Genomic DNA, 14,438 nt, shown 5'->3' on the forward strand with positions numbered 1-14,438 from the left:
CTTCCTGTCCTCGTCACCTTGCTCTGTCACCTCCATCACCTTCATGTCCTCTCTCACCACATCCATAAACCTTCTTAGGCCTTCCTCTTCTCCTCTTACCTGGCAGCTCTATCCTTAGCACCCTTCTCCCAGTTTACCCAGCATCTCTCCTCTGCACATGTCCAAACCAACACAATCTCACCTCTCTGACTTTGTCTCCCAACTGTCCCACCTGAGCTGACCCTCTAATGTCCTCATTTCAAATCCTGTCCATTCTCATCACACCCAAAGCAAATCTTAGCATCTTTAACTCTGCCACCTCCAGCTCTGTCTCCTGCCCATATAACATAGCTGGTCTCACTACCGTCCTGTAGACCTTCCCTTTCACTCTTGCTGATACCTGATCTAAATCAGGGGTGACCAACTCTGACCCCAGAAGGCTGCAGGTTTTCCTTCCTGACACTTTCTTAATCAGTAACCAATTTCTGCTGTTAATTGACTTCTTTTCCCTTCCCTTCTCTTTGTTAATTGAAGAATTGTCTGAATTGCTTCTTTTTTTCCTTAAATGGCAACCAAATAAAAATGAGATGTGGTGAACCGATTGACCAGCCAGGGGGTATAAACATGACCAGTTGGGGTATTAAACTCCCACCAGTTTCACTCTAACCAGTTTCTTAATTATAAGCCGATTGTTGTTGTTAATTGAACTCGTTATTTAATTCCATGGCTGTGCTCTCGTTTGACCACAGCAGAAAGCAGATCAGCGTCACTGAGACCTTCATCTTTCTTTATTTTCTGATACTGTATGACAGCAAAGGTTATCTGGTCATGTGTTGGGTCATTTTGTATTTCATTACTGTTTGGTTGAGAATTAAGGAATAAAAGAAACAGATAAGGGGTCTGAGTCTTAAATAGCAAATCAATAAAAATGAAGGGGAAAAAGATAATTAACAGCAAAAATGGGTCATCAATTAAGAAAATGGTTAGCATGAAAACCTGCGGTCCTCCATGATTGACGTTGGACCCCCCTGATCTAAATTAAACAAGGAAACAGTCAAGTCTCCATGTGCCTCGTGTGTTCTTGAAAACGGTGATGGTAAGCAGGTGTGTGTGTGTGTAATGAAGAGTTACCGTTCAGGAGAAGCCATCTATACCACCAAACAGCACGATATTGTACCTTGTTTAGCAAAGGCAAAAAATAAATAAAATAAATATTAAAAGACAAAATGACTATGCAAGTGTCTAATTGTACTTACCTTATTACCTCAGTCTATCCCACTGGACTCCCTTTTACTCGTCTACAGCATATCCAGTGTGAGGTATTCTCAGTTTTATGTCTAAACCCAAAACGTCAAGTTCTTCATCTGACCGGTGCTGTAGACTCCTTGAGGAGAGGTTTGCTTCAGCCATACACCTCGATACACACACAGCCAAGGGACTGGCAAAGCAGGGAATGGGATTAACAGTTGGATCAGCAATCTTGGATTCTGAACAACATGTGATGAAGGGTGTGAGGCCGAGCGTCGGTTATGTGACTTAATTCTAGGGAGGCAATAGTGCAACACGTCCTAACAACACAGTCAAGAAGGATAAAGCAACAAAATGGCAACAGGCCACACTTACAATTTAGCAATAAAAACAGTTTATTAATTGTCAATTCATTATTAACACCAAATGCTCATGTATTAATAATCTCTAATGTACAAGGCCTACAAGAACTCAAAGTAAAGAAGCAGAAAAAATATATAAAGCAAACCAAAAATCAAGAACATTCACATTGTAACAGGCCTGGCTCATGTTTGATTAACTCTGCTGGTTATCAGATGAAATGCAGGAAGCAAGCTGATGAAATGTCGGCTAACAGGAGCGCCGCAGAACAATCCCACCACTCAGGTGAGTCCTTCTGAATGAAGACAGACCAGGGAGGGCAGCTGGCTTTCTTCACGTCTTACAAGTCTGTCCCTCTCAGAGTGCCATCCACTTTGTGCTCCAGTCCCAAACTCCAAATGTGCTACGGGGTGCAGTGGTGTTGCCGATCTGGAAGTGGCACTCTATACAGGGCTGATGAATGGTGACATAAAAATCAACAAAAGTGATTGATCACAAATGTCACATTACGTGTTTGTGTGATCTTTGTGATGACATTACAGTTTCAGAACATGCTAACTGATAAATAACAGACTTATTCAGTGCATGGTCACAGATTTGAAATCAAAAACACATGAACTTTGAAGTCTGCATGTCACAGCTGTCCTCAATAGTCCACTCAGGAGTGACTGACAGTTCTTTCCACCAATCAGCTTTCTTCCGTTGTTATCAGTTGGTACCTGCCTTCTCTGTGCTGAACTCAAACTGAAACCTGAACCAACACATTTGGAGTATAGAGCGTCCTTCACACACCACCCCAGGATATACTGACTTGTAGCAAAGTGACATCCGTTATATTTTTAGGTTAATTTATCAATTGAACAGCTGGGTCAGCAGAGATCTCTGTGTGTTTCTGCTTTTTCTTCCCTTTTTCTCTTATATGTCAGACAATAAAATCAGTTCATTTCATTTTCATTGTGTTCTGCATTCATTATGGTGTCCTATTTCTCATAAAATTATTATTATCTTAAATAATATTCCTTCTACACATTAATTGATATTCTTCACAACTGTGGTACCTGTGCTATCGCAAGCATGCTGTTCTGACTCCCTCTTCAGGTCTTAAACATTTCTCTTTGACCCCTGAATGTTTAATTTTATTTGTATTTAGATCTTCTTAAATTCCCTCTTTTGGCCTCACCCTTGACACACAGCTGATAAATGTGTTTGGTTTGTAAAGACTTATTTATAAACGATAACCTAAATTACTGTAAAAGTCTTATAAAGCCCCTCTACATTGGTCTGTCATGTGACGGCTCTCTTTTTAGTGTCCTGTCCTCCTCGACTGTCCCTCCCCAGTATCTGATTGGACAGCATTGGCTGTCAGCTGACGTCACTAAACAACTTCTTCATTATCAGGGTTAAGAACGGCTGTCTGCACTCAGCCCAGGCATCAGCCATCATATGAGATCTCAGAGACAGTACAAGTTCATTGCTACTCAGATAAGGCCCCATCTCCAAAGCTCTGAAACAAAAATATTCTCCTTGTTGTCAGTGGCACCTCCTGGTAGTTAGCACTGCACTGTGGAATTGATATGATTTTTCCATTTTTTATTATTACATTGAACTTTTCAAGTTGTGCTCTGTGGTTGAAGTTGTTATCACCACACAGTTCTGTTGCTACCTCATTCTGTTGTCTGGTGTTTGAATTGTTCACCATCTTATGTCACAGCACTGGTGCAGAGATGATCAGTCCCTGTATGGCTGATGTCCTGGCAGTACAGGTTCTGAGTCCTTCATGAAATCTTACGTGTTGCTGATGATGGACCACAAGAGGACCACTTTCAACATTCAGAACAGCTAAGAGGTCACATTCTGGACAGTAATGGGGTTATTCCTCCAAAGTGAATTCTCATGTGGTCTTTGAGAGTTGTGCTGTCTGAGAAATGCATGCCACAATCATAACAGCTTTGCTTCTTACCAGAATATATTATTTTATGTTTGTGAAGACAACTTATATGAGAATAGCATTCCACATTCATTAAAACTGTAAGGCTTCTCTCCAGTATGACTTCTCCTATGCCTATACAGAAAAATAAGGCATGATAACTGATTGCAATATTCCAAGCATTGGTGAGGTTTCTCTCCAGTGTTAAGTCTGATGTTACTCTGTAGGGTGCTTTATTGTGAGAACTGCTTATCACAATCAGGAGAACAATAAGGTTTCTCTCCAGCATGACTTCCAATGTAGCACTGAAGCGAGTATAAATCTAAGAATCGTTTCCCCATTCAGATCAGCAAAAAGATTTTACTTCAATATGGATTTTGGCCTTTCTATAAAGACATCAGTGGCTTGCACATTTGCCATATTCAAAACATAAATACTGCATTTTCTCTTCCATGTGAGTTTGTGTGTAAACTCGAAAACAGTTAATGTTAAAAAACTTTTTTCCACACTGAGAACAACAACATTGATTCTGTCCAGTATCAATTTCTGTGTGCCTTTGAGAATTGCGTTTGTTAGAAAATTGCCACATTCTGGACAACACTAAGGTTTTTCTCCTGTGTGGATTCTTATGTGCCTCTGAAGATTGTTTCTCCATGAGAACGACTTACCACATTGTGGACAACAATGAGGTTTTTCTCCTGTGTGGCTTCTTCTGTGGTGCTGAAGATTGCTTCTCTGTACAAATGACTTACCACATTCTGGACAACAATGAGGTTTTTCTCCAGTGTGGATTCTTATGTGCCTCTGAAGATCGTTTCTCCATGAGAACGACTTACCACATTCTGGACAACAATGAGGTTTTTCTCCAGTGTGTATTCTTCTGTGGATCTGAAGACAGCTTCTCCTTAAGAACGACTTACCACATTCTGGACAACAATGAGGTTTTTCTCCAGTGTGGCTTCTTCTGTGGTTCTGAAGATTGCTTCTCTGTAAGAACGACTTACCACATTCTGAACAGCAATGAGGTTTTTCTCCAGTGTGAATCTTCATATGCTTATTAAGATCACTTTTACGTGTGAATTGTTTGCCACATTCCAAACAACAGTTTTTTCCAGTGTGAATTTGGATTTCTTTCTCCACTTGCTGTTCATCAGTGTTGATGGCTTCTATCTGTGTTACTCCAGCAGCAGGGAGAGAACTGCACTGCCAAAAGTCTGCTGTCAGGTTCTCTGATCCTCTTGTTGATTTTTTCATACCTTTCTCTTTGTATTGAAGAAAGGGTTGAGCAAATGAAGGTGGAGAGAAGCTGCCATTTCTCTGTAAATCTGAAGTAACACAAACATTTTAAATATTATTATAATTATTTTTTTCCTGACACTTTAATCCAAGGTGACTTACAACATTTGAGACACAATTGATTACATTTTTAATGTTCTTCTAAATGGAGCAAAGGCAGATCATGTGACTTGCTCGAGGTCACGTGGTGTCAATAGCTGAATTTGAACCTGCAACTTCAGGGTTTGACGTCCAAATTCCTAACCACTACCCGCCTTTTAAAATAAATGAAACAGTTCAAGTATAGTGGTGGCACACTGGTTGGAGTTCCTTCCTCACAGAGGTGCCATTTATGGTCTGACCACCCCATGTGTGGTCTATACGTGTTCTGGTTTTGTCTGTTCAACTTTTCCACCTTTCTCTTATATGTGAAAGACAGGCCTGATCTGATCAAACAATCACAAATCAAAATCATCCAATTTTCACTCCAAATGACTTGACTGATGATCAGAAAACTAGCTGATCTTAACATCTAATCTTGAATGACAAAAAGCATACAAGACAAAGTTCCAATATTACCAAAATACACAAACACGTACTCGCCAGTCTAACAGTTAAATTGCCTTTCTACAAGAGATAACAAATTTGCGGTTTGTAACATATGTGCAAACAGATCTCAGTCATGGAGGATTCTCTGCTAACACTTTCAACAATATAAACCTTATTCAGAATCTGAGAAGTCAACACAAAAGGGACTGGTGTGAAGAACAAGCTTTTCAAAGGCTGAGGCGACCAGCAAGCTTAGTGTAGCTCAGTCACCTACTCTCACTCGGCCTCCAATAATGGCAGCACTTAGAAAACCCAACCTTATAATACTGACAGCAAGAACGCCAAAGACTTACTGTGACAGCAAAAATAGTGGAATTCATAAGCCTGGACAACCAGCCACTTTCAGTTATGGAAGATGTCACCTTGCTGATCATTTAGATTCACAATTCCATCTGCCAGTGAGTGTTTGTTGACCGATTTATTTATTTATTTAATTAATTAACCAGCCAATAGCTATTTTGACTAAATTCCCTTTGATTAGCCTTTCAGTGAATGTGTAGGTAGATGGGAGGAAAGGGATACAGAGTTCTACCAAGCTGGTACATAAATATAAATCATTATCAAGTGGACGTTGATTAGTTAGAAATTGTAATTAGCCCTCTTATTTGCTTGTTGGTTAGAATGGTGAGAGCCTAGTTTTTAGACCTAAATAAAATAATACTAATTATGCATAATAAGCATTGAGTGTGAATAGTCACTACACAGTTACGAATTCTGTAATAGATATTATTATCATAATGACTTTTTCTCCAAATTAAACAGTGGGACAAAGACACGTATTTCACAGATGATTGCAAATCTCAATCACATAAACTGGTTAGTGCCGGTGTCTCGACCACACAGACTCACTCACAGCGACAGACAACAGCCGAGAGATCCAAGGAAATTCCCCGTCAACAGAACTGCAGAACACATGAAGAAATTGTCAAAAAAGAAAAACGATATTTGAGTCAGCAGCATCAGAGGTGAATCTTTATCTCTGTGAACCTCATACCACAAGAGATACTGGGCCACTGGCTTTCTGGAGGACCAATAAAACTCATCATCCTACCTGTGCCCTCCTTATACGAGTGGTGACAGCAAGGGTCTGTTCAGAATGGCAGCACACATCGTGGATGACAGGAGGACCAGACTGTCCTCAGAACATGCAGAGATGCTTATATTCTTAGATGAGAACCTGAAGCGTTCACCAAGACTGTCTCGTTTTCTTCTTGTCGGAGTAGATGGCTACAAATATCTAATTGAACATTTTATTTGATTAGAAATGTGGAGTATGATTAAGACATGCCTTTTGTTTTGTTCAGCTTGTTTTTGTTCCATTATGTGTGCATTATGGGTAAATATTCTTTGTGTATGCTGTATGCAGTAGCACTTTATTATGGAATGTGAATTTTATGCACGTCTAAAATGACATTTATTATTTTTAAAAAAATAAAACGGTATTATTATTGATATCAGCAGATCCTAATGGAATAGAATGGGTGATCAATATCAGGTCTAAAGAGTCCGATCAGAGCCTTCCTACCCAATAATGTGTCTGAATTTGGGTTTTCTCTTCTTAAGAGTCGTATGGACATTTCTGCCTTAACTTCCACACAATTTAAGAAATATACGTCTTTAACAAAATATGACTTTTGATATTCTCATTGAACGTAATGCGCTGTTGGCCTAACACGTCACAGCTTCAGTCAAAGCTTCACAATGTTCAAGTCATGTGCTGAACACTTTAGATTTTTCCTAATTCAACAAAGTTTGTCTAATTTATCATTTATTAGGTAACCTATTGTTTGTTATCATGCACCCGAGCAGGTGGTCTTTATCCAAGTTCAATTAACCGTGTTCTCCACACTCAATTCAATCTTCTAAAGACATCAAGCAACCACCATTAAAATTTATAAAAACTCTCTTTCTTTTATATTTAACTAGCAAAATACCCGTGCTTCGCAGAGGCGAAGTATTGCCTTTAAAATTTACATTTATTAGGTAATCTATTGTTTGTTATCATACACTCGAGCAAGTCGTCAAAACATCAACTGTTAGAATTTATAAATGCTCTCTTTCTTTTATATTTAATCACATTACTCACTTATTCCAACACTCCCAGGTGACTCTTCTCCTTCTCTCCCATTTCCCTCTGTGATTTTCTCTTCAGACTCCGATAACTCTGATTTCAACTCTGCAGAATTCTCCTGCGTAGCCAGTTGTCCCATATTAGTGGACCAGGGCTGTAAACTGGATGGAGATTCTTCACAGGCATCTTGCTTGAAAATATCCTCAGTTTCATGCTTTTGAAGTTCAAGACTAACAGAGAAATCATTCAAATCCTCAGCTTTAATGGCAGCAGTCACTTCCTTGCACTCCTCCTCCTCTTTAAAAACTGAAATTCTTTCTTCGCGATCCTCCAACTTCACACGCACATCCTCTAATGTGAGCCACTCATAATCCTCTTCTTTAATGTCCACCGTTCTTTCATCCACACCATCTTCTTTGGCAGAGGCCATGCTCTGTGGGAAACTCTTCTGTCTCTATAAGTGTTTGCCCTTCTCTTCTCACATGGACAGCCCTGAGTTGGAGGTCATTAGACACCTCAGTATATAGCCATGTGAAATGGGAAAGCCCTGTGAAAATAAAAGTGGTAGAATTAACTTCATAAGGTCAGTAAAAATAATGAGCACACTTCAAGGTCACAGTGCCCTCCATGAGGTTTGGGTCAAAGACACATTTGTCTTGATTTCCCCCTCTGCCTCATAGTTTAAAATTACAAATCAAACAATTCAGATGTGATCAAAGTGCACTGCAGACCTTCATTAGAGGGGATTTGCATACATTTCAGTCCCACCATGTAGATATGACAACACTTTATATACACGGCACCATCATGTTTGGACACAGCAATGGCAGGTCTATTAAAGCCGTCATATTTAGGGCTTTGTTGGCTATAGACTGACATGAACGTCAAACAGGAATACGGGGTCTTCACATCATTGACACATTCACACATTTCAGTGCAGGAAGTGTTGTAAAGACAAAGAGACCATCAGTAGTTGTGAAACAATTCATTCATTCGTTCTCACATAAGTGTACGTGGAGCTCCTCAGAAACTACTTAGTGATAATGGTGGGGAATCAGAGAGATGGCAGAGAATTTTAACATTGAAACAAATGCCACGACTGCATTCAGTCCCTGGGGTAATGGACTACCTGAGAGACACAATCAGACACTCACAGAAATTATAGAGAAAGTGATGAAGAATACTGGATGTGACTGGTTAGTGCCGGATTAGTGCCATGGGGCACCAATGGTAAAGAATACCATGCACAATATTTATGGGTACAGCTCATACCAGCTGGTGTTTGGCCGAAATCCAAATCTTCCTTGTGTTCTCGTGGACAGACCACCCACCCTAGAAGACACCACTAGGAGTGTGTCAGTGGAGCACATATTCCAGCACTGCACACTCCAAGAAGAGCATTTACTGAAGCCGAGTGTTCAGACCAAATATGGAGAGCACTCCAGAGACAGGTTAATTCTGAAAATGATAAATCTGAGACAAAGTGGACGACAAAACAGTGGACTGTGCAGAATGGAAGGGACCTGCAGATGTCATTGGACAGGATGGAGTTTTGAAATGTGACAGACGTGGAGGTGCTCTTGGAAGGGCCCACCATTCTATACTACGTAAAGTCAACGGTAAAGGTGACAATCGACATACCACCAGCAGTGACAGAGTTGAACAGAGAGATTTATCTAACACTACATCAGATAATAAAGAAACTCAAGATGAGAAGGAGACTCTAAACTCTTCAGCCCCAGTAGAAGATGTCGATGTTGAAGTTGAGCAAACTCACAGGTTAAGATGGATTCTTTGTATTTGTCTAAAAAAAGGGGCAAACTGTGAGATATGTGGACAGAGATGGTGGCATACAGGTAAAGAATCAGATTGGGCTGGCAAAGCAGAACTTGGTATAATTTAGAGTTTACTGATCCTGACAGCACTGCTGACACAGAAGGGTCTGTTGACACATCAAGTGTTGATAATCTGCAAGTTGAACCAGAAATTAATTAACTGCAACTACGGGACTTGTGTGTGGAAATCACTGAGATATCAGCTGAATCAGCAAAGCAGGAAGAGATAAGAAGCTGGAAATGAAATGGAGCATTTGAGGAGGTGGAAAACCACAAGATGGATATGCCCTTTAAAAAGAGACTTCAGCAGGAATCGCACCTAAAGACCACCTAGTGGCACGAGGGTCTGAGGGACAAGATAGGAGTGGGCTCAACAGGGATTCACCAGCATGGTCATCAGAATCTGCTCACCAAGGTGTCTGAGGCGGCACTGCCACTTTAAACAATGAGGACAGACAGTTGAGCTCCAGCCCATAATAGTCGAGTCGCGGGTCTGCAGCTTTCCATTAATTTATTTTGATGGCTTCATGTGGTCTGACACAAACAGCCCGGTTGGCTTGAGTCCTGTTCTTTATTTAACACGGCCATCTCAAGTAAGCTAAAGTATCATAGTGTACAGAAATACTGAAAGTAATTGTAAAGGTTAAAAGACGTGAAATAAAACAATACCATTTCAAATATCACAAAAAGTGTACTTGCAATGCCATGTCATCCCTGTATCCCTCCAGCAGCACTACACAGCAAAAACTGGAGAGTTGAAATTTCAGGGTTAAATATTTCTGAGTTGATTTTCACTCCCAAAGTGTAATTTTAACACATTCCGATATAAATGGTGTTCAGAGTTGGGAGTTATTAAACAGAGTTGATCACATCAGTGTTAGTCCAACTCTGCAGAAATGTAATGAAGCTCCAGCCACACATTTTACTTCGGTTAGAGACGAAGGACAGAACTTGGCGGCATTTTCCTCCTCTCAAGCAGTTCTACATGGTAAGTGCAATCAAGTCAAAGTCACCTAAATTCAAGCAGTAAACTGTAATATGCACAACGACACATTTGCGGAGAATACACCTCCTCCCCAAAGTTTTGTGGCGATTTGTCCTCAAGTCCACATTACAACGGCATTTTCGGGGCCTGAAAACGTTTTGTAAGTGGGTTCCAGAGTGGAGACTTTTGAAAAAACAACTCTATCGTCGCCATGTTTACAGGAGAAAACATAGATTAAATTTATCCATAGACTGATCAAAATAAAAATGGTTCAATATAAATGATTTAAAATAATTACTTCTTGGCCGTGTTCTTTCTGCACACAGTGTCTGTCTTGATTTAAAATCCATAAGGCTACGGGGTAAAGGATATTTTGTTGCTGAAGAAACAGATTGGCATAAACATCTCGGAGAAGCAGTAATCAGATTATTTTTGCTTGTCTCTTCTCCCTGCTCGGGCACTTCCCTGTCATTCCAGTTCGCTTCACATTCTGCCTTTGTCTGTTTCAGAGAGTTTTCCTTCGGTTTTAGAACGATTGGTGTTTAGGTTTTATTTTTATTTAGTCTGAATAAATCCCATGGTGTTTTTACGTTACCTTGGGGATGGTATTTCTTAAAACATCGTGAGGACATGAACCTTTTTGAAAAGGCAAAAAGAAAAACATTGTTTTTAAAAGAGCCTCTTTTGCCATGTGGACTGGGCCTTAGTTGTCCATGACCAATACTTTGCCATATTATTAACAGTTTTACCTTTAAATGATAATTTACTTTGTCGATCTTTATTACGTTTCAGTAAAAACATGCTGGTTCAGGTGAAGCACAACCAACAACAGAAGTATGTGAAGTTGGATGAGGATGAAGGGCAGTTTGACTTTCTGCAGTTCCATGAAAAAGGTAATTATACGTTGCTTAGAAAAATGGTTTATAAATACATCCATATATTTTTTTAAAATGTTCGTTCTGAATGCTCTTTGTAGACTCTGATTTCTTTACATTCCTTTAGCAAACTATTTCATAAATGGGTGTAAATTGCTAAACATTTTAAGTTCTGCAACATGTGCCTCAAGAGTAAAATATAATATACATCAAAAGTCAAATAAAAAGCCATTTATCAGCTTTCAAATTGGAACTTAGGAGGGAACGGGTAGTGAGGTCATAAAATATTGATTGATCAGCAAGTTAATATATTTGAGGCATCAATATATTCAATTTTAAATGAGATGATTAATATGTACACTTTCAGTTAGCCTTCTGTTTAATGTAGTCTGTAATAACAGCTTTTGGAGACAAGGGGCGATATAAAATAGGCCTGACCTGAAAACTGCACATTCACAGTCGGGCTTCATCTAGTGGTACTTCCTTAAATGACATTGAATACAGATAAACCTTTGTAACTTGGATAATTAAGAGTTTGAGTATTTATTTTAGCCTATTTATTTCTATCTGAAAAAATGTTGATATATAGATAGCCATTAGGAACATTTTCTGAATATTAATGCATGTAAAAGGCATCGATTCTCAGCCTAGGAATGGGTTTTGTGAGAGAAAAGTCCTGTAATGATTACACAGTGGCCGATGAGTATATTTAACGTGAACAGTCATTGGCCGTGAGGCAAACAGTGCTAAACTCAAAAGCACATTCATGTTTATCTCGCTGTCTTTTTCAGTCATTGAGAAATTTTGCCTGCCACTTGATGTAAAAGTTATACAGAGGGATGCCACAGGGACAGAAATTGATGCAGAAATATTCAGTGAACTTGTTGGACAAGGCAATGTGGTAGTGACAGTTTTCTGTGATGATGGTAAGAAGTCAGGTATTTTGAAGCACTTTACACCCTACAGAATATTCCTTTATATTCCTATTCTATTCATTTAGAGTTCTCTACATGTTCCTTGTCTTCTGCTTCTGAGATGTCCGATTCAGGCTTAAACTCAAATGCTTCAACTGTAATAGTAGATGAGGTCCTTAGCAAGAAATGGAGAATTGAGGATGGTGCATTGTTCTCTAAGCAGGTTTTAACAAAGCTTGATTTCTCTGGAGTTTCTTAACATGTTTCACTCTGTGTCTAGTCAAGCTGTGTATCACCATGTTTTGCATTCTCATGCTTTTCTTTTTAGTAGTTGATAGAAGATGTGCAAAGAGTGGTGAAGAGTCTGGTGGTGAAGAAGTACTACAGGAGTACCAAACAACAGAAACCCTAACAGATAGCACAAGACGACATAATGGGGACACACGATTGATAATCATGGGTATGTTTTTATATTCTTTTTATTTGTGACGAATAACTGCATGTCCACTGCACAAATTTAGATTCCTAATTTAATAATCTTCTCTCAGGCTCCATCCCACTAAAGCAATCTGAGAAGAGCATGCTCTTGGGATAGTGACGCTATTCCCTTCCCTCTAGGATCCATATACCAAGAGAGGCTATGTAATAATTATAATTAAATAATATTTACATAATTATTGCATAATAATAATTGCATGATATTTTCATGTCATACTTGCAAAGCTGTGTGCATGACATTCACATTTAAATTTTCTGACATTATTTATGAGCCGAGTATGACAATGTATTTCATTTTGTTGTTTTACTTTCAGGAACACTTCTATGATGCTGCAAGTAGCACAGGTTACATTTGATTGATAGATAGATAGATAGATAGATAGATAGATAGATAGATAGATAGATAGATAGATAGATAGATAGATAGATAGATAGATACTTTATTAATCCCAGGGGGAAATTCACATACTCCAGCAGCAAAAAATATTAAAGAGTAATAAAAAATGCAGGTAAAAAACAGACAATAACTTGAATAATGTTCAACGTTTACCCCCTCTGGTGGAATTGAAGAGTCGCATAGTTTGGGGGAGGAATGATCTTCTCAGTCTGTCAGTGGAGCAGGACAGTGACAGCAGTCTGTCGCTGAAACTGCTCCTCTGTCTGGAGATGACACTGTTTAATGGATGTAGTGGATTCTCCATAATTGATAGGAGCCTGCTGAGTGCCCGTTGCTCTGCTACGGATGTCAAACCGTCCAGGTCTATGCCAACAATAGAGCCTGCCTTCCTCACCAGTTTGTCCAGGCGTGACGCATCCTTCTTCTTAATGCTGCCTCCCCAGCACACCACTGCGTAGAAGAGGGCACTCGCCACAACCATCTGATAGAACATCTGCAGCATCTTACTGCAGATGTTGAAGGATGCCAGTCTTCTAAGGAAGAGAGTCCGAAGGAAGATTTGTGGAGAATCTGCACTCCTAATAAAAAGCTCTACAGACTTTTCTCCAGGAGAAACCAAATTTCCAAACGATGGTTACTGTTGAAAGGCAGCTTGATGGGGATGCTGACAAAGAGGCCAGGTCTTGTCAAAAGATGTTTTCTTAACTAGTTGGGTTAAAGTTGATGGTGTAGAATACAAACCTGGACTTGTTGTTTAAAGTGCAATTGATGAAGGCATACCAGTGTTTTCTCAAATAAGTGAAATACTTCTGGGTGATCAGATTTTCTTCTTGACAAACAAGCTATTCACAGAGAAGTTTGATGATGATCATCATCATCATCATCATGCATTCGTAGTATTACGAACGGAGGAATTTTGTCTAATAATGTCTGAGCTTAAAATTCATAAACCATTTGATATTCAAAGTTCATACAATGTTTCAGATTGAACATTATACCTTCATTCACGATGTTTTAATCAAATTGTATGAATAAAAAGGAAAAAACAAATGTAATTTATGGAATTTTTTTTGTTTTGTTGAAATTAATTATTATAACTTTATACTTTATTATAACTTATCTAGACTGAAAAAATATAACAACATTTTAGTGAAAGTAACACAGTTAAATTAGAAAAAAAAAAAATTAACTCTGAGCAGTGTTGTTTGTCTAATCACTTAATGTTACTTGCACTCAGTTTTGTGAGTTAAAGAAGGAACTCTGACATACTGTTAAATATTTGACACCTTTGAACTCTGGAGAGTGTGGAGCTATATAAACCCAGAAAAAGAGGTGAAATCAACTCTGTGGGAGTTGATTCAATACTGGACTTTTTGCTGTGTAGCTTGTGTAATGTTTGCATTTTTTATTTCCCATTAAACAAATCAAAGTCTCCCTGTTACCGTTAAACAGTACAAGCATATTT

The 14,438-nt window shown here is 39.0% G+C and overlaps 3 protein-coding genes across 3 annotated transcripts in view; all 3 read right to left on the reverse strand.

The window, feature by feature from the left end:
* LOC114641539 (zinc finger protein 501-like) overlaps positions 1–7,977 on the reverse strand; it is a 419,195-nt gene extending 411,218 nt beyond the window's left edge. The window contains exon 1 of the mRNA XM_051927949.1: positions 7,485–7,977. Coding sequence (XP_051783909.1) covers positions 7,485–7,899 — 415 coding nt within the window. The 5' untranslated portion in view covers positions 7,900–7,977. The remainder of the gene's footprint in view (positions 1–7,484) is intronic.
* Positions 1–14,438, reverse strand: part of LOC114641540 (tigger transposable element-derived protein 1-like) — a 769,935-nt gene that overhangs the window by 593,665 nt on the left and 161,832 nt on the right. The gene's annotated exons all lie outside the window — the stretch shown is intronic.
* The window catches only part of LOC127527844 (gastrula zinc finger protein XlCGF7.1-like), a 196,757-nt gene that overhangs the window by 29,950 nt on the left and 152,369 nt on the right, over positions 1–14,438 (reverse strand). The gene's annotated exons all lie outside the window — the stretch shown is intronic.

Source organism: Erpetoichthys calabaricus, chromosome 5, assembly GCF_900747795.2.
Source record: "Erpetoichthys calabaricus chromosome 5, fErpCal1.3, whole genome shotgun sequence".
NCBI lineage: Eukaryota > Metazoa > Chordata > Cladistia > Polypteriformes > Polypteridae > Erpetoichthys > Erpetoichthys calabaricus.